General features: G+C 39.7%; 3 protein-coding genes across 5 annotated transcripts; 2 read left to right on the top strand and 1 right to left on the bottom strand.

Annotated features, from left to right (window-relative positions):
• Positions 1-2,685: 2,685 nt before the first annotated feature.
• RB195_017647 (uncharacterized protein) lies at positions 2,686-2,925 on the top strand (the record flags this gene model as incomplete). The annotated part of the gene is made up of 1 exon (XM_064184734.1): positions 2,686-2,925. The coding sequence occupies one exon, from the start codon at positions 2,686-2,688 to the stop codon at positions 2,923-2,925; it is 240 nt and encodes a 79-aa protein (XP_064040615.1).
• A 5,939-nt stretch (positions 2,926-8,864) lies between these two features.
• Positions 8,865-13,742, top strand: RB195_017646 (uncharacterized protein; the record flags this gene model as incomplete). Of its 3 annotated transcripts, none has more annotated exons than XM_064184732.1 (13): positions 8,871-9,031; positions 10,106-10,129; positions 10,209-10,346; positions 10,668-10,801; positions 10,924-11,070; positions 11,258-11,370; positions 11,481-11,571; positions 11,624-11,760; positions 12,096-12,182; positions 12,236-12,278; positions 12,366-12,550; positions 12,610-12,780; positions 13,668-13,742. In XM_064184732.1, the coding sequence occupies 13 exons, from the start codon at positions 8,871-8,873 to the stop codon at positions 13,740-13,742; spliced, it is 1,506 nt and encodes a 501-aa protein (XP_064040613.1). The 3 variants fall into 3 exon arrangements, with proteins under 3 accessions (XP_064040612.1, XP_064040613.1, XP_064040614.1); XM_064184733.1 differs by having other exon boundaries at positions 12,236-12,342; positions 12,382-12,550; XM_064184731.1 differs by lacking the exon at positions 10,106-10,129 and having other exon boundaries at positions 8,865-9,031; positions 12,236-12,342; positions 12,529-12,550.
• Positions 13,743-13,880: 138 nt separating this feature from the next.
• On the bottom strand, positions 13,881-20,509 carry RB195_017645 (uncharacterized protein; the record flags this gene model as incomplete). The annotated part of the gene is made up of 7 exons (XM_013437542.2): positions 13,881-14,231; positions 15,173-15,343; positions 15,408-15,527; positions 15,596-15,695; positions 15,775-15,915; positions 17,844-18,032; positions 20,376-20,509. 7 exons carry the CDS (start codon positions 20,507-20,509, stop codon positions 13,881-13,883), a joined length of 1,206 nt encoding a protein of 401 aa, XP_013292996.2.
• Between the last annotated feature and the right edge of the window lie 207 nt (positions 20,510-20,716).

Here is a 20,716-nt window from a genome sequence, read left to right as displayed (position 1 = left end):
TTGAGGTTGTTCGCATCATGAACTAAGATTTTTTAATGAAAAAAATTTAGATTAGATTTTAACCAATTAATTTTATTTAAAAATACTTTTTTGTTCTTCCGTTCTTTCAACAACAACAATATGTCCGTGGGTAAGCGCTCGAAACTTAGCAGGTGTTAAGCGGCGAATTTTGAACTTTGAACTTGAAAAACAGGTGTAAATTTCGCACAGTTGAAGAAAATCCAAATGATCTGGTGTGTAATGCGTCGAAATAAAATTATTAATAGTATAAAATAGGCGTGGTTAAACGCTTTAGGTCCCGATATTCTTTTGGAGCAATCTTACCAAAAGAATTCTCAGAAGTTGTTTCTTTTTGGACAAAAAAAAAATTTGCGGCATAGAAAATTGGAACTGTGCTTGAATTTCCATTATTACTTATCCTTGCAAACAATGAATGTTCTTTTTCTTCTATTTTTTCCTTTCTTATTTCTTTCTTTCGTCTTTCTTCCACTAACATTGTATGTTTTTATCTGCAATCTGTGAAGGATAGTAAAGTGGACTCATGAATAATAAAGTAGCGAGCGCAAAACGATGTATAAAGTTCCTTAAAACAAGGGGACCTCATTAAATTTTATAAAAGTTTCTTTGGATTTAAAGACAGCGTATTACAAAATGGACTACAGAGTGATAGAGCCCTGTATGTAATTCACGACAATGGATCGCCATCACGCTCAACTCACCCTAATAATTCAGAAAAAAGCGTGTGAAACAGTCTTTGTTGCACAAATCCCTCTTACAATGCAACTTATTACGCAGCAGAGCACTGGCAAGTCCTTTGTTGTTTTGGGCCTGCGCTGCAACTGGCATGACCAAAGTAAATAACAGAAGCTGCTTCACTTGCACAATCGCATGCGTGTTAAGGATTTCCCTCGTTTTACTGTCCGTAATAAGTTGCATCGTTGGATTGCGAGCGCAGGCGGAGCAGTTTCACAGTTTTCTGGATTACTGCAGAGTTGAGCGTTGTGATGCGTGTGTTCGTTAACTGCCGATACTTTAGGGTTACCGGCGATTTCAAGGAGTCCATGTCTGACTTTCAATTAACCACAGGATGATGAGGAATCATCATTTGTTTTCCTGAGTTGCAATGGACACGAGGTTCTTCTGATCTTTTAGTCTTGTCCAACGCTTCGACAGTACAGTTGAGACGTGTGCTCGGATAAATCACTTTCGATGACACTCTTGAAGGCTTTGCAGGGGCAAACTCGCTGAAACGTTAGCCAAGAATAAAAGTTTGTAACAAGCACTTGTCGGGCTCAACTAAAAAAACACAGGATTTCAGAGCCACGGGGAAATTTATCACTGCGTGAATATGCTGTAAAGAAAATGAAAGTTGAGAAACTATGGTGTTTAAACAATGGAATGAAATCCTACTAAATTACTTATTATGAAAGAAGTGTAGGTAGTAAAAATCCGGTTTAAAATGTATGCATGTGCTAATACAGTGTGATTTACTTAATTTGCTTCATACTATGCGGTGTAATAAAAAAAATCAAAATGCGGCGATCTCTCTTAATAAATCGAAGTAGGAAGAAGCTTCTAATGCGAAAATCGACAAAAATTAGCGTTGAAATTCCCATTTTTTGCAAAGAAAAATTAGGATGAACGCAAAGTTATTGATAAATGAGAAGACAGGAAAATGAGAAAAGTAAACGAAATATCCACGGTAATTGTTTGAGCTACCGTAATTACAATTTGTTCATGTCTTACAGTACTGTAGTTACAATATGTATGCAGTGTGTGTACAATATGTATGTGGTTTACTGGAAACTGTTTCACTGCTGTAAGTTATACATTCATTTATTTCACGTCCGTTTACTTGAATAACTTGTAAATAATCACTAACCATGACGGTTACGTCATCGCTTCCATTCAGTTTGTACAGTAGAAACGGTTATACATCAGCAAAGAACATGTCCGATCGGGGTTCTGTGGAATTATGTCCATATCGTGAATAGGAACGATACTGTAGCGCATTAAACTAATTAGGATTAACCATCTACAATTAGTATTTAAGTAGCTGCACTTCTACAATCGTATAATGAAATTGAACTAATCATCTAGAAATGAAATCGAATAAAATTACTGAAAATTAAGCAAAGTGCATGTAAGATGATTTACTTGTATAATATGGATTAGGTCAGGAAAAAATGACAGTTACAATTTTCTAATAACAAGCATAAGCACATCTTACTATGTTATTACACCACATTCTTTTCGTTGCTTCATCACTAAATTGTCCTTCATCTCATCAGATTACGTTGAAGCTGCTCAGGCGATAAATATTTCTCATCGATTTATTTCGCAGGGGAATGACAAATAAAAAATCAAAAAAAAGTTCGAAGCACTCGTGATTGATTCTATTCGAAAGGCGTGAAAACCACGACTTATCACGTGTACTAAATCTATGGACAAGGACAGCTACAAGGTTTTGAGCGAAGACATGAAATGCTTACGGAAGCGGATTGATTTTCCCAAAGATTTCTTTTCTTAGCATATCTAATGATACATACATATATCTAATGATATCTAATTACAATTATTCCCTCTTTGTATTGTTCCATATGTGCTGTATTGGATTTGTTCTGTTTCCAGTGTACTGTATCACAATATGTATTACTACTACCATATACTACCGTATATGCATTTATGTATGTTGTATTGCATTTGTGCTGTTCATTATTATTGTTATTATTATTATTGTTATTATTATTATTATTATTATTATTATTATTATTATTATTATTATTATTATTATTATTATTATTATTATTATTATTATTATTATTATTATTATTATTATTATTATTATTATTATTATTATTATTATTATTATTATTATTATTATTATGTTATGTCAATGAAAATTCAATATTGCATGGGAAATGATACGAAAAGTTTTTGAAGCGTAGCATTTGATTAATGATTTACAAACATACAAACTTGAGAGGAATTATAGCGAACATTCCTCTGAAGTGTACATTGGAAGCATCGAGGAAATGATTTCACAGAATATGGAGCATGAAAAGAAATTGTTTTGTTAAATCATATTCAGTCACATTAGAAATGAGAAAAACAAGACACTGAGAAGTTTCTTCAAAAAATTCTATTGCGAAAATAAAGATGGATTCAAACTGTGTAATACAAAAAATCACACACGGAGACACTGAAGAGTATTGTAGTGACAAAAGTGAAATTGCAACGAAATTGCTGCTTTTTTAAAATTTGACCTCATTTTTTCATGCTTGGAAAAATAAGCGCAATCAGGTATTTATTAACGTCATAACATCCAATCTTTCAACTCATCTATTTACTGTGGAACTTTCAACTATCTAGTAAAGATGTGTGCTCCCAATTTCCTGTTTCTTCATTTTTTTCTCTAGTATCAGTTCAAAAGCCGTGCAAATACTTTTAAAAAATATACAAATCAATTTTCAGGGACTCACGTATGACTTCCGATCTGCATTAAAGAAGTGTGAACATGACACTTTGCTTTTACATATCTTAGAGCAGAGTCTCAAGTTTCTAAGTAATTCTCCTCTGAATAATCACGGTTAAAATCCCCTTAGAATTTCGAAAACCTGGAATTGGGGGGAGATTTCCTTGCTGTACCACATGAATCAAACATCGTAAACGATGTACTCAAGTGTTGCGTATGCTTACACCTGCGCATATTTACATAAGTGGAAGGAAATCTGCCTCGTACACTCGTCCTCGTCACACAAAACCGGCGTAAACGATCCGAACACAAATAAAAGCCTCTTATGATTTTTTTTCTTGAAAAGAAGAAAATCAGTCCTATTACTGTCTTCTCAGTCCAGGATTCCTACTATAAACGGACTACCTTACTAGGTTGCATGAAAACATGATTACTTCTTTTAGATAACAGAAACAAAAACACAGGCTAATACCTCTACTTTGACATTTTCAGGACAAAGCCTTCCTTCAAAAATACACTTCATTTTTTATAGAGGAGTTGGACCGTTTTTAAAAGAGCTTAGCAAGTTTCTATGATATGTGAGAAGAAGGAAAAATTCAATCTTCTCGATGGTTTAGAGTTTTCTTCAGGCGTTATATCATGACATCTCGTATCTGCATCCTTGTTTCAATTAGTACACTAACATTTTACTCTTGTTCACTCCAACATAGCTAGTGTCCAAAAATAGGAAATATTAAAATTTTCGAGCACGGTGAGAAATTAATTCGACAATTCGACAAAGACAATTACCATTATAACACTTCTACTTTTCACTCACATTTCTATGCACCACAGAATTTTTTCTACGACGAACAAAAGAAACAGAACACGGATCAAGACGATTAAAAAACTGACTTTTTTCTCTTTTCAAGGAAATTTCTTGTGCAAATGCAAATCTCAGGATGGAAATTATTAAATTCCCGTTTCTCGTTCTGTGTTTCATTAGCGGCCTCGAACATGGGCAGTTGTCCAACAGTTCTACTCTCGCTTTCATGTAGGACCATCTCGCAACACTGTGGGGTTTATTTCATTTAAAAAAAAGAAGAAAAGCAGAGAGAACGGAATTAGCACTCATTCTTCTCGTCAGACAGAAAATGACTTGGCGAACTTTGGAACGTTCTTTCAACGACACGAATTCACGATGATAAAAAGATGACAAACGTCCGCTAAAGCTAAAGTTATGATGTTGATTTGTTTTAAGCAGACTGATTTAGGAGAAAAAAGAATAAATCTAGCTGACCTCGTAGAAAATCTCTTAGAAAGAGATCGCATGGTCAAACTTACGAGTAGGTGCGTATCTGAACATTGAACGAAGAAGTAATTTTAATGAATATGAATGTGTTTCATATACGTTGGAAATAAATCTCCATTTAATCGCTCTCAAAGTTAGTCTTTCCACGAAAATCACTGTTTGACTGCCTATTCAAACGGTGACCACCGGTTCTGAACTGTAGGCAGTCGAATGTGACCGTTTTCTCAAAAGTGGGAACCGTAGAAATTACGCATCCCTTGAATTCCGAGAGAATGAGCTAATTTCGTGCAAACACTAACCGCAAATCACTCAGAAACATTTCTGGGCTCATCAAACAATTGTCAAAGCGTGATCAATGTCTTAGTTTTAAACTGCGTAGACGAGTTTACTGCGATGTCCTTCAGGACTACTTCTCGCGCCAACACGTGCACACGTGATGATTTCACGTGAATATCTCGTGAGATGGCAACAAAAGTGAGCTCGTATGGTTTCACTCATGCTTCCAAAAAAAAACCAAATTCATAACATTACTGAATGGGTTTCGTGTGACCTCGATCCGCATTCGCGTTGTACTCATCGTAAGCCTTTCAAATCCATAAAAATTCAGATGGCTTCGTCATGATATCTTTAAACCTCCAACGCTTTATTTGATTTATTACTGTAATACTCCTATTCTTGGATTATATTACTCCGATCTCTTTTTTCGAAGTTAATTTGTGCATCTTCTTTAAAAACGTAATGGATCTTAAGATAACTTGCATGGATTAGCTAATTTGTGGGTCAGGTATTTCAAATTGAAGATGTGACGACTAGTTGTCCGTTTGGGACTTGCGGACTCAACCTGATGAAAAACAGAAAAAAATGAGGAGAGGGAATCGAACACGAACGATGCGAAATCGATAGGCACTGATAAGGGAGAAATAATCCCAAGAACTTGAGTTGAACGAAAGTGACAGCTGTAGTGAATAGTACAACGGAATTAAAAAATGTTACGCACATCACGCGATAGTAAGAATCAAAATGGACTCTGGTGGGAAAATCGCATCATCATCTTCTATCACCAGCCAACATTACGATTGAATCACCACGAATTTGATGTAAGCTGGCCACTGGTGTGGGCAGTGATGGACGGGTGTGGTGGTGGCGAGTGCAGCCGTCGGTGGTGATCATCGGTAGTGCACAGACGACGGGCCGATATCACCAGCTGTGTGATATGTCCGATAGACACAACATAAACACACGTACACACACATACATGCGCTCGTATTTAGGCACCCCGTTGTTCAAAACATCACACGGAGGCAGTCCCGTCAACCTGAGCGCTGGAAAGCACGAAGAGCCTGCCGTTGTCCGGAAATCACATTCTGCTTAGAACTTGCGGCACAAATCGCTTTGGCCGAACATGACCGCTTTAAACTAAGAGACCTCATTTAGACCTCACGCTCAGATCCTGCGACGAAGTTCGAAGGTTTTTTTGGAGTCTCCTCTTCGCTCCCAACACCTTTCAGGAGCGAATTCCTGGTCAAATATGGATCCAAGGCAGCTGTGATTCAGAGGTGGTAGAGAGTAACTGAAAGCATCCAAAAGAGGAATTTCCAGCCGGTTACTTGAGTTCTATCATAAAACGCAGATACTCCGCTACTTGCTAACTTTCAAATTACCGTACAGCTTCCAGACTAGAGAAATAGCATAAAGAAGAGGTGTGTTTTGTCGAAACCGTGGTTACTTATGGATGTAGACTGGAATACAGTACCTTGCAATGTCTGTGAACGTAATTCTTTCGTAGATATAAAAAATGTAGTTGTAGTAGCAGCGAAATTTCAAAGTCCCGGTCAAAAATACAAATAAGGAAGTAAGGCAGTCAGAAACACCCAGATTAATGTTCACTAGACGGAACAACAATCCGCACGAATGACATAGTGCTGCTCACGCATTACGTCTTCTCAGCTCATCGCTCGCACACACGTAAAGAGTTGTTTCGTCAGGAGAAATGACCAGTTTGGAGACCCTTCTAATTTTCGGATTTCTCATGATTTCATGATCTCGTTGCGGTACTCGGTAGCTATGTCTCGAAGTCAGGTAAAAACGAAATGAAGATCAGTGCAGTTGCGCATGCAGCTGTACTCGAAGCGTTCCGGTGGAGAGTAGCGGCTAGTGTCGACGAGGACCACTGCTAACATCACTCATCGCTGCGATCCGCGATGCTCCCATCCCGGTCCCGACCGGCTAGCTTCAACGCTGTGCCGCTTTGTGCACAACCGCTTACGCAACTGCACCGACGTTAATGATGTTTAGATCCGACTATCCACTGGGGAAAGTCCAACATTGAGAGTTTCTTTTGACGCTCTCGTGACGGGTTATAACACCACTCGTCTATTATGACCCTTTTTTATACACGTTGAAAAATATCCAGTTGCACCTTCGCGCCTGAAACTACTAGGAAACTTTTCCAACAATCTGTATTTTGTTCTCAAAACAGAAAATGTACGTACCTTCTGCATTTTTAAAAATTATTACGTTTAAAATCGAAAGGACTTGAGTGAATGATAAACCCGTTAGTAATATAAGTGAATGGTGACAACCCTTTGTTAAACCAAGAAGTTTTTCTGTTAAAGGCATCACCCCACGAATCTGAGGTAGTGCAGATTTCAGGTGGAGTATTCTTGTAAGGGATAGTAGATTATGAAGAGGAGGGTGATTCCGTCCATTTCTTCCTAGTTGCCGTGAAAACGGCCCGGAAGATGCGGCGCAGCGCAGGGCTGGCGCGCTCCAGTCGAACTCCTTGGAAAAAATAGCGCGCCGGAACACCCGAAGCCGTATCTTCCGGGTCACCTTTAGGAATAGCAGTCACTTACAATTTACTATAATGTACAGTTAGAAAACGTCTCACCCTATGCAATCAATTACGAATCCCTCCTAGCTCGATTGGATGGACCCTTACTTAAAAGTTTACCAACTGTAAATTAGTGGGTAATCGCAGAGCTCCTTTAAAGAAATCACTCGTATATCTCCATACAACTCATCGAAATGCGGTTCGGGTCCACCTCCCCAAAAGAGCAACACATTCGACAATTTTTGTTTCGTTGGACCGAAAAGATAATATTAAAGGCAGCGCATCGCAAAACTAACATGGTGTGGTGAGAACCTGATTGAACCTGATTGATTGAAGCTCCACCGCGGATTCTCTCTTCGGAAGTGCGAGTCGCTATCAAGAGCACGAAACCTGGCACAATCCCCGGACTTGATTTTATATCAGCAGACTTTCTTCGGGCTGGTGGCCATCCACTTCATTTAATCTTAGCAGCGCACATGACATCCTACCTTCAGAAAGTGGAAGACCTCGCGAACCGTTCTTATCCATATGAAAGGTGACCAAGAGGACCTGCGGAAATACCGTCCGATATGCTTGCTGAGCGTGTTGTACAAAGTATTCACCAAGATCATCTTCGCGCGCGTATCTAGGGTGCTGGATGAAGCTCAGCCTCAAGAACAAGTTGGATTCCGCCAGGTGTTCAGCTGCTTGGACCACATCCAGACCGTGTCGAGAGTCATAGAGGTTTGCCGGGAATACCGCCTGCCCATTGTTCTAACCTTCGTCGACTAAGAGAAAGCCTTTGACAGCGTAGAAACGAATGCAATATTGTCAGCGCTGGTCGATCAAGGTGTGTACGCGTCGTATGTGAGGACATTAGCCAATTGCTGCTAACGATGCACGACTAGGATACAGCTTTTCCACCGCCCTCTCACCATACCCATTGGAAGAGGGGTACACAAAGCGATACTATGTTGCCGAAGCTGTTCACGGCTGCATTGCAATGGATAATGAAGTCACTTTCCTAGGAAGAAAGGGGCATACGTTTTGATGGAAGATTTCTCTCGAACCTTCGTTTCGCTGACGACATCGTTCTCTTTTCGATCAGTACTGATGAAGCAGAAACGATGCTCAAGGAGTTGAGCGAAGCAGGGAAGAGAATAGGACTGCGAATAAACAGAAAGAAGACACAGTTCATGAAGAACGCCTACTGCTAGGAAGGAGGAGTACAACTTGAAGGCTCCCAAATCGTGGAAACTTTGTCATATGTATACCTCGGACGTTCTATGAACATGGAAAACGACTTGAAGGAAGAACTGAATAGAAGAATGAGAACAGCATGGGCAGCATTCGCAGCCGTCAGGGAAGCTACGGACCAACTGACGGACCAATATCTTCGTGCCCATCTGTTCGACTCGACACTCCTTCCAGCGCTCTGTTACGCAGCGGAGACGTGAGCCGACACCGCGGCCACGTCTAGGAAGCTATTTACCACCCACAGAGCCCTTGAGAGATGTCTTCTGAAGTTTAACCGTCGCACACAACATCTAGTAGGTCTTCGCAGCTCCGACTTAAGAGGAATGTCCCGTCTTCGCGACCCAGCGGAATATGCATTGAAAGCAAAACATAGATGGGCCCGTCACATCATGAGAAGAATCGACGATAGATGAACTAGAAGAACGCTAGAGTGGATCCCAAGGGACGCTAAACGCCCCCGAGGGAGACCGCCAACGAGATGGAGTGACGTGTTCGCTGCACGGATGGACCAGCTGAGAGCTCAGCTGGATACGGCTCAAGGACCTCGCCAACGTCACTCACGAAGCTTGAGAACATCTTGGATGACAATGGCGAGGGAACGAGACGAGTGGAAGAGATGCTGAGCCCGCACGTCCAGTGAAGACGGGCCATCTAAGTAAGTAAGGATCAGTCCTTCTCCTCGAAAGGACTCATGACTGAGTAGCTTTCTGCACTTTACGAAATCTTCAGAAGATATTCAATTTCATTAGGAAGCTTCTTCTTTAAAACTGCAAACGAAGGTTGGTAGTTCGCTGGTAAAGACTATACGAAGAATACTTCAGATGAGATTTGATGAAAAAAAAAGTGCTGCAGACTCGACATTTAGAAAAGACTAATTCAAAACGTAACCATCCAGGACGTGTATTTATAACGGGTATCTATAGTCGAGCTGGAGCCCATCACCTTGGTACCTGCCTCCAAGAGGGTATTTCTTGCATCTATTTGTTTTTTGCGATGAAAAATAGCGATTACATCTCGTCAAAGGGGTATTTTTGCACTCACTTCTCCTGAGGAAAAGTTGTGGAATACTGGTAAAGCGAAAGTGAAATCACATTTTCAGCAATTTTCACAACCATTGCCAAAATACAAGATAATCAGGGAATAAACCCAGCTGGTTTTTTTTTCCCATTTTAACGGACCATTCTTACGAAGGTCTTCACATAAAGAACAGATACCGCGCCCAACAGAGAATAGGGCGAGCGCGAAAAGTTATTATTTGAAAACATTGGAGATTACCTGCAAATTTATTCTACGGGTGATTTTAACTCATTGTAAACTGTGGCCTGTTCTTTAGAGATTAGATATTATTTGACTGTTCATATTTGATAATTTAGGAAAATGATTCCTGATCAGGTGGATACATCCTTTACTTCTCCGCAGAAATGTGTTACGAACGGGACTTGTTCGTACTCGGAGAAAGTAGCAACGAAGACTTTCAGACCGCAAGTAGAGGTTCATCTCAAGAAAGGAATGTGAGTGTTTCGACTATGAACTATTTCCTTCATAGTTCATACACCCCTAGTTTCAGTTCTTATTCATTTGTTATGATGTTTAACTACGTCCAGAGACTTGCAGTTTCTTTTTTCCCTTTGAATTCGAATTCCTCGGTACGGTGTGCAAATGAAAGGAGCATCCTGTATTCGAAGCATTTGTTTAAATGATCCCAAATGGTTTTATTTAGCCTTTTGCTTGTATGAACTTCAAAGCTTGCTGTAAAATAACAATTTCGGAGTGTTTACGTATGATGTGTCAACACCACTTTTTTAATTCTTGTGCTAATCTTTGTTTTACAGTGCGAAGTCTCAAGTGGAAGGAAAATTGTCAGAATTGGAAACACTTATTAAAACACAAAGAAATATTCGAAATTGGATTCCAATCGTAGTGGAGTCGACAGATGCGGCGAGTGAAGATTCCAAGTCGCTTACAGGTTTCTTTTTCGACTGTTTTGCTACTCATAAGTTATACATTTGCTTTTTCTGTCTTGCGTTGTTGCGTTGCATTTGCGGTTGTTCTTTTAATGAATAGTCCATAAATGCTTCTGTTTTACAGAGTTAATACAAGGAATAATAGTTGGATGCATGAATTTCCCTGACGCATATCACCTAGATGATATCTTGGACACGATAGCTTTGTGTGAACAAAATGTACATTTTTACAAACTTTACTGTGATGGAGCCATGTCTCAGTCTTTGTCAGGTTTGTCCTTGTGTTTTCGATTATCGAGATAAATTTCGTCCTTTATATTTGGGGAACATATGGTTTGTAACTGCTGATGTTCTTGGCATTCTCAAAAATTGTCAGTTAGACATTACATTAGTTATTCCTTTTTTGGAGCTTACTGTATTGGGCCCAATATTCGAAAACTTAAAAGAAGTTTATACAGTGGATGAGAACTCTGACGAAACTGCGATGGGTTCATTGCTTTGGGAACTGCCGTGCACAGAATTTGAGAATCTTTGGGAGAATTTGATCTATGACTCTGACCTGAAGAACGAAGTAGGTTCATTTTTTTAAAACTGTATTCTTTGTTAATAATAGCTGCACATATGTCTCTGTGTCTCTTTAATTTCTATTGTCTTAGATGCGTAAACAGCTCTTCAATTCAGCTTATGTCTTATGCTCACGCTCTCATTCATCTGTCTGACAAAGGAGCTGACATGAAAGTAATAAACGTAAATCGACTCATCATTTTGCTCGGTTCGTTTCAATTTCGGTTCGATAAGTTCTGGTCCTAAGTGGTTACTTTCAGGTCCTCCTGGTACTGGTAAAACTACTCTGTGCCGGGGGGTTGCACAGCATCTTTCAATTCGCTTGAATTCGCGATTCTCTTCTTCGGTGATGGTGGAGATCAACAGTCATAGTTTATTCTCAAAGTGGTTTTCAGAAGTAAGTACCACTTCTTCTCAATCTCACCAAAGTTTGATAATATTCTTGCGTTGTAATAAGATCCAGTTATTCATATTTTCTCTCTTTTATCCATTGTTTTCGTTTTTCCTCTTGGTCGACTGCTTTTCTAAGTTCATTTTCGGTCATATCGGCTCGAATCTTCTTCTAGAAAAGAGCAGAAATATTTAACTAAGGGATGGATTGAGAAAATTGGTTGCTGCTTTTATACGATATTTTCCTCAGAGTTTGGAAAGGTGTATTTTTTAGGAATAAAAATTACAATGTAGCCCTTTGCTACAATTTCCTTAGATATTGCAAATGAAGTTTTTTTTTAGAGCGGAAAGCTAGTGTTGAAAATGTTCGACCAAATAGACGAAATGGCTGAAGATGGAAAATGCCTAGTATTTGTTCTGATCGATGAGGTTCTGTTCATATGTTCTGCTTCCCGTGAAAAGATTCAAGGGGATTCATCTAGGTGGAATCCCTTGGGATGTCACGTGATGCATCCACCAGTCGAGGTGATCCGGCAGATTCAATACGTGCTGTAAACGCGCTTCTCACTCAAATCGACAGAATTCGTCGGTAGGTGATTTTCAAGTTCTCAGGTGGAGCTATCCTTAGTCTGGACCATTTTGGCCGATCAAATGTTATCGTCCTATGCACCTCGAACTTGGAAGATTGTCTTGACCGTGCACTGCTGGATCGTGCGGATGTTGTAAAACACGTTGGACAACCATCTGCTACGGCACTTTATTCTATTCTTGCCAGATGTATCGAAGAACTGACAAGGGTGAGCTGGCTAACATATGCCGTTCTCCTTTTGGGTCCAAATAAATTTTTCTCATTCAGATCAAAGTTGTTACCACAGAGGAACGAATTCCACATGTAAGAGAGCTGAAAGACAATGCTGCTATGTATCCTGCTGGTTGCGAATTAATGGAGCTAGCTAGGTTAGCGCAAGGACTTAGTGGGCGCTCCATACGACAAGTTCCCGCACTGGCATGGTCGAAATCAGACGGGGTAAGTTTTCGACCTGTTAAGAAGTATAAGAACAAGGGTGACATTGAAGGAAATTGCTAACGAATAGCTTTGTAAAGGTAGCCTTGGTAGATGGCTCAGTTGATCGGAAGTACTGTTATTGCAGTGTAAACAATTAATGTAAACACCTGCAGCGGTATTTTGTAATGTAGGGAGGAGCGGGTGTGGCACAGTTGTTAGGAAGTTAGACTGAAACTGGTCGGTCTATTGCTGCAAGCTGCCGTAGAGCCAACCAATCCTCTCATCCTTTCGAGGATCGACAAGTTAGTGCCTAACTTGTCTGGGAGGATAAAAGCACCGTCTTGATACATCAGCCCTCGCAATTCATTGTATTGAGTTCATACACCTCAACGATTCCGAACTGCGACCGATTGCAGTGACGCATCTCATTCACATTGGTGCCCCAGGGACTTTGTCCTTTCTGATGTAGATAGCTTTGCTTCGGGGATTGGGAGGATGTATGGATATTCATTTATTTCAATCTAAGAAAAAATGGTCGTTTTCGGAGTCACTCGCTTTATATTCTTTCGGTAGCAAAGTTTGAACCTCGAGGAGATTCTAGGGAGCTCTTGCGTCTTTATTTCTCTTTTTTTCATGTCATCAGGCAGGTGGTGATAAACCATCAATCCACGTCTATTTTTTTTCGTGTGCATATCCTGGTTATGTGCCCTATGCTATTGCTAGAAGTGGCAAGCAAGTGGACATGATTACGGAGAAAAATCTAGTTTACCTGAACGCCTAGAGATACTTGGCAGAAGTTAACTATGTTGCTTTTCTCTATATACAGAGCAGCGTCACTGGGTTTTTGGAAACAAAAAATAAGGAAATCTTGATAGCCAAATACGTGACTATTCATGAACTATATTTAGGATGCAGTTTCACTCAACAATTGTCTCCTGTTATTCAGAGAAGCGATACTGGAGAAAGCAGAACGTTGTAAGTAATTGATTTCGATCAAAAATGTTATATTATTGTGCTTTAATGACTCGAATAAACATATCTACTACAAGTTCTTTTGTGACTAGTTGGATGTGAGCAATTATTTATTACAAAATATTAACATATCAATACGTCATATAGATTCACCGCATATCCTCGTCAAATATCGGTTCATCAGGCGGGTTGATAGGCCCATGGTTTCCTGGAGGCGAACTTTGTGGTGCCTCCGTATTCACAATCCCTGCGTATTCAGCGTGAACAACTTGTACTCCTCTGTATAGGACGTAGTGTTGGAAAATGAAAATGATGTCGAACAGTATCGACACTAGTCCAAGCCCAAATTTGACCGGATTTCCATAGAACGCAACCCAATCAGCAGCATTTATACATTGCAGGACCATCTGTAGGATGTCCAACGTGCCGCCAGTAAAGTCAAGCAACACGTTACCAATTGACCAACCAACAGTACTCTTTCTTCGAAAATTGAAATACATCTGAAATAAAGATAAGATAGCATGATGTAGAGGCGTCGTAGAAAGCAAATTAGTTCCTTCTAAAGTGAAACTTTACCATTTAATTGCATTAAGAAGCGATTTCATTATCTCTTGTTAACAAAGTCTGCTGCAAATACCGCTTTAAATGTTTCTATTTATAAGAGGGCAAGTAATTGATCAAATAAAAATCAATAAAAATAAAGTTCAAAGAAGAGAAAAAGAGGCACCAGTAGCGAAAGTCCCCCATTTCAAACTATTCTGTTCTACCGGTACCGAAAGTACTACCGGTTTTGGCAATTTCGCGAAAAATCGTAGGCAATCATACTCGACAATTCACAATCGCTCTATGGAGCAAACTACACGGAGAAAATAACGGTTGACATTCTCTTGTTGTTCACCTTTTTTTTGCGTTCATGTTATAGCACATTGTAAAAAAATCAATTTTCTGACTCGTATTTCGTTTTTGAAAGGATGCAAGTCGGGATTAGAGAGAAGGATTAATCGTGAGGGATGATTTTGATAAATAACACCACTATTTTTCTTCCTTATTTGGGAATGCGTACACTTGGATGTATTGAAAGAAGTAGATCAGGATCTTCTTCATGTAAAATTCGAAAGCTCCGCAAAAATTTCAGCGAGTGCTGCCGAATCTATTTTCACAGAATCAGAATTTCCAGCTTTGTTGACGACTTGAAAGTTTGTAGGACTTGAGATTAGGCTAAGCATCATTGTTGTCAGGGTTAGATCGTTTGAATTACATTTGTCTTATGAAGGGTTCTGTAGTAACAATTTCAGGATATATGAAGGACAAAATCAGAATATTGTTATACGGCTAATCTATTCAGTAGCTTTTCAATTTTGCACTCTTCTGAAACATAAAGCTGGAAAATTATCATGTCGCACTAGAATATGAAATTGCTGGTGTGAACAGAAAATGTTACCTGTGGAAAGTATTTGGATAGTGTGACCGCCATTTTGATGTACGAGAAACACATCACAAATTGTAGAACAGTGAGTAATTTGAATAAAGTCGCAATTCCTGATCCAACAGCGAAAAGAATAAGAATAGAAGCAAGCACAATACATGTAATGGATACTCGTTGACCATCTCGCTGAAAGGATAAACGCTCGGATAGCAGGGTCTGGATCATGCAACAGGAGGGTGTACGAATGAACCTCTAGCAAAAAGCATTGCGCTGCTGTTATAACACATGCAGTGAAAGCGTGTACAGCAAAAACAACATCGTTAAGTAGTACTGGTATAGGACTACGGGGATGCTGAGTCTCGTATTCAGCCTGAAACATCAGTTAATTGATTTCATAAAATTTGCTATTATAGAAATTTGAAAGGAAAGCAAAGTCACCTGTACAACTGGATCATAATACATCAATAAATTATATGTTCCATAAGCTGAGAATCCAATGAGATTCAACAGAAGAAAATCGAAATTTAAACCAGTGACGCTGCAAATGTGGGATGTGCTGGTTGGTGAGGAAAGAGGATGTAAATGAAGGGGAAAAAAGGAATAGACATCTCTTTTACCTTTTCCGCTTAAAATTGAGGTATATCTGAGGATAAAATGATAGGCTCCATGCTGCAAAATACATCCACCCGACAATTACTGTGAAGAGGTTAATAAGATGTGACTTGATGACACTGATGCGGACATAAGCGTGATTTGTACTGAAATAGTAAAGGGATTATTTCAAGGAATGAGTAGAGCTCTTCGCGAACCTCTGCTCCATACTGAATAAGAAAGTTATTTTAAAGGCAGCATACCACGAATCTGTGGTGGTACGGATTTCAGGTGGAGTATCCGTGTACGGGGTCATAGATTATGAAGACCGGGGTGGTTTCGGTTCATCTCTTCCTGAATCACTGCAAGCAGCCGGCCCCTGAATGCTGTTTTGATCGATGCCTTCTAGTGCAGTACGCCACCCTTGCACGCGTGGCGTCCCTTACCGCCTATCGGAGCAATCTGGATTGATTTTCGACGAATCGCAGGGCGGAGGCGGCGTAAGGGGTGGAGCGTTGCAATAGATGACGTCGTACAACACAGCATTCTGGAGGAGGTTTTTTGCAGTGATGCAGGGAGAAATGAGCTGAACTACCCCCGTCTCCATAATCTACGACACCGTATACGGATACTCTACCTGAAATCCGCACCCCCTCAGATTCGTGGTATGCTGCCTTTAAATCTGATTTAAAAACAAGTTCAATGCTGAAATTTAAAAGTGATGAGTTGACTTTCTGTTTAAAGGATGGTTTATCGCTGTTGAGCCTACATTCTTTAAAAAATGTACACGTGTATGTACTATTGAGTTATTTCCATTAATAATACGCTTGCAGCAATTTGCACTCCTGCTGTGCGCATTTCAGAATTTCTGAAGTCAAACAGATACTGTAGACGGTGACATTGGAGCATTCTTTTGCTAATGAAGCAGTAAAACTAAGGGCAGCGTATCACGAAATTTTCAATGTTGGAATTTTTACCCGAGTAGATAGCGATAGCGGGGCAGTTCACAATTATAAACGGGATCACGCTCAACTTCCTTCAGAAAATCCAGAAAGAGGTGTGGGTGTAGCGGTTCTGCGTGACCGCACCTCTCCAACGACGCAACTTATTACGCGTACAGGTAGGACGCGTGCGAATCCGTCGTTGTAAAACTCAATTCGGCAGTTTTAGTATGACTAAAGCGAGTAACAGAAGGTGCCCCACCTGCATTATCACTGACCATGCGTATTTATAGGCCTACTTTTGTAACTTCCAGATAATTGGTTATTCTAGTTGAAAAAAGGAGCTGTGTGTGCAAAATTGCGTTGAACTATCCACATTCCATCAGCCGTAGTAAGTTGAATCGTTGGGTATACAAAAAAACGTGATAACCGTGCGCTCTTCCAGATTTTTGGGGGATTCAATTCCTCTATCATTTGGATCTACTCGAACAGAGATCCCAACGTCAAAATCTCGTGATTCTTTGCCTTTAATGTCTTGTTGAAATGAATTTGTAAGTTCCAATTTTATGTGTGTTTAGTGGAGACAATTTAAAGTTGCACCCGTGTCAAGTACGTCCTTTCAAATTTTAAAGGATTTCATCAGTCTGAATTAAGATGAAACAAGTATTAGAAAACACTCGTCATTCCATACCCATAAACATAGGTGTGATAAGGAGAAGCCGGACCCTTCTCAGGTGAAGGGGGTTTAGTTCATGGGGTGCAGCTCAAGTGAAGGGGGTCCTTTCGCCAACCGTCTAAAAGTGAAGGAGGTTCCTTTCCCAACCTTCCAAAAGTGAAGAGGTCAGAGCACCGGCTTCTACTATCGCATCTATGCCCATAAATACGTAGACGAATAATTTTATTATGTGTGCTGTTGTGGCTGACTCTTCAAATTGTAAGTTTTCCAAAAAAAAATACGGACATTTTCACCTCTTCCGCAAAAAAAAAAACAGAACAGAACCGAAAAAAAACCATAATATCGCATAGATAGGAAAACTCCTTTCTATCAATTTGTTCTCACTTTGATCAGTAGAAACAAAAAAGGCCTTGTTTTGGTGGAGGAGAACATAGGAGACATGCAAATGACGACTTTTTCTTAGAAAAACACCACTCACTCAAGTCTACATTCTGAAGCGTCGTCTTTCGTGCAGTTTGCCACATCCAAATAAACTGAGCTGACTGGCTTTAGACCAGTCACCTGAAGAACACCTTCTCGTGTTGTTTGATCCACTTCTATGTGATCAGGTGTACCAAAGTAATCCGATTTGTTGAAGTATAACAATATATTGGATGTAAGCGGGACACTGAAAATAGGGATTTTAGAAGAATCGAGGAACATTTTTCGTTTGTTGTCAAGTCGAAGAATTCTATGTGTATCTGTTACATATGTTTCTTCCTCTGAAAATTTCCTTCTGTATCTTATAGAACCGGACCAAGCTTGACTCTTGAGTTTTATTTACGATAGATATCTTCCAGCAACAATCGTTCTTATTGATTCTCTTACGCTTTCGCTGCAAATCTAGTGCGATCCAAACGACATAAAGCTGCAGATGCAGCAGCGGAAGTGACAGCGGCAGGACCATCTCGGACAGCAGCGGTGGTGCTAGTAGGGGCCTTTCCTCAATCCTAACCGTCACGCTCGACCGCACTGCGTGGGGCGCAACCGCCTACGCGACTACACGGCGTCTCATGTCGTTTTGACCCGACCATAGCACCGGGTTCGCAAAATACGACGAAAATTGCGAAGGTTATATCGGTATCGACCTATTTTTGTATATACCTATACACTGAACACGTGACAGCTGGGGTTTCTGAACTTTCTTAGATTATCTATAGACTTCTTTTGTAATTTGGCATTTAGGTGCTTTTTAAGCACGCGCTACCTTCGCATATTATGTTGGATGTCATAGTTACGGTAACAGTAACAGATTAGATTAGGCGCTTTTTGAAGCTGCTATCAAAGTAGAAAAAGCATCACTATCAATTCATCAAAAACTGGTCTTTGAAGTTTAGCACGTGGATCTTTCGCTGATCTGCTTGGCTTCCTCTTTCCAGCATCGCAGGATTAAAGCACCGGGAATTAAGATTCTGTTCGCTAGACAAATACAATGTTCACAGCAAAAATTTCTGAAAAATGGTCTACTCAAATATCAACTTCGCCTAGCTTAAAGGCATCACTTCACGAATCTGAGGTGGTACGAATTTCAGGTGGAGTATTCGTATACGGCATAGTAGATTATGGGGAGAAGAGTGATTCTGTCCATTTCTTCCCAATTGCCGTAAAAAACGGCCCGGAAGATACGGCTTCTGGCGTTCTTGCGCACTTTTTTCTACAATTTCGACTGGAGCGCGTCAGCCTTGTGCACGCGCCGCATCTTCCGAGCCGTTTTCTTAAAAAGAAATGGACGGAATCACCCTCCTCTCCATAATCTACTATCATCTATAAGAATACTCCACCTGAAATCTGCACCACTTCAGATTCGTGGGGTGATGCCTTTAATTACCGTGAAGTGATAGAGTGGTAGAAAAGAACTGTATGTCTCTATGTCTTTTACTAGTTAAGACATCAGCTTAAATAGAATGGGTTTCCAAAACAAGATCTAAGAATCACCATGGTTCCACGTGCAAAAGACGGTATTTCATTAGTGTCTCAGCTTGTTCCTATTGATGCAAGAAATTCTACAGGGCGTAGCATAAAAGTGCAAGTGCAGACAGATTTCGATTTCATGCTCTCAACGAGGAGTCATAGAGAGGTCTTTAGAAAAAGGCGAGATCTTGAATAATAAACTTCTAGAGAGAAACAATCCACTTATCTTCCAACTTGATATTTATCCTCTAGAGACAATTTTAGCGCTTGATTCTTTCTGCATATACAATAATTCTTTGCCGATATAACTTCTAAGATTCTTCTAGGAGTTCTAAAATTTCAGTTCCAGGTCCAAAGTTCTAACCCTGGAGACAGAGAAGATATCATTTAAAACTTTATAACTGCGTTTTGGTGGCGAGACATTGAGCGATCCTTTCTCATTTCTAGATTTGAATTTCAAACGCAACCATAGAAGGCGTTTCGAAAATATTGTACATAATAATAGACTTGCTTTTGTAGTTCGAGATTTATTAGTTCTTTTAGTTGAAAGAAAGAGATATGAAAATCCAATTTTTTCCTTAAAGATCCGCACGAAAACCAGGACCATCGCGTGAGATCACCATTTTTGTCGCGCAGATTTCTATTTAATTCAATGGCGTATGTATTTGCAGTTTAATATTTAGCCGAGCAAGCAACACTTCTTTCTTTCACTTTTTTTTTGATTTTTCTTGCAGATATACTGTTTTTGCTATTCTGGAGGGTCAGTTTTCACGCGTATTTGATTTGTACCCTCATTTCTTTTACGACGTAAAATCCTAACTCTTTGCTTATTTCAGCCAATGAAAACCTTTTCACCATTTTAGATCAGGCGGCCTATTTCAATTCCTAAAACTAGCACGGCACCGCTAATTACAGTAGTTCGCATTTCGGAAAAATTATTGAGTTTTTAAATTATTGCCAGCAAATACTGCTGCTAATGTAGCCCAACACCTTCATAACCATTCATCGACGGGTCAAAACGTACCTCCACCCCAAATTCACGTCAATTAGTGAAACTTACTTAGAATGATAAGTGACGTTAGTAGTCTCTCCAATCTGTAGCACGACGTTGTTGGGATTTGTTGTAAGGTTGTGCTCAATCCCTAGAACTGACCAGCAACAGGCAGTGAACAGTATTGCAATTCTGACTAGCATCTTTTGTATGTAATGGACTGGAACCCGTCTGGAAGAAAAGAAAAATCCGTAAATTTTCTCTTTGCTACGCCGTTAGAGACTCCTCGACAACAAAGATTAATAAATCTCCGAATAAAAAAAAAATCAATCTAACAGAAAAGATTTACAATTCGAAAAAAACCACATTACTTCTTGGATGACGAATCATATCTTACTCAAAGATACAAT

This window comes from Necator americanus, chromosome II (assembly GCF_031761385.1).
Source record: "Necator americanus strain Aroian chromosome II, whole genome shotgun sequence".
Taxonomy (NCBI): Eukaryota; Metazoa; Nematoda; class Chromadorea; order Rhabditida; family Ancylostomatidae; genus Necator; species Necator americanus.
Note: the sequence above shows the minus strand (reverse complement) of the source record. Positions and strands in the feature narration are given on the sequence as shown.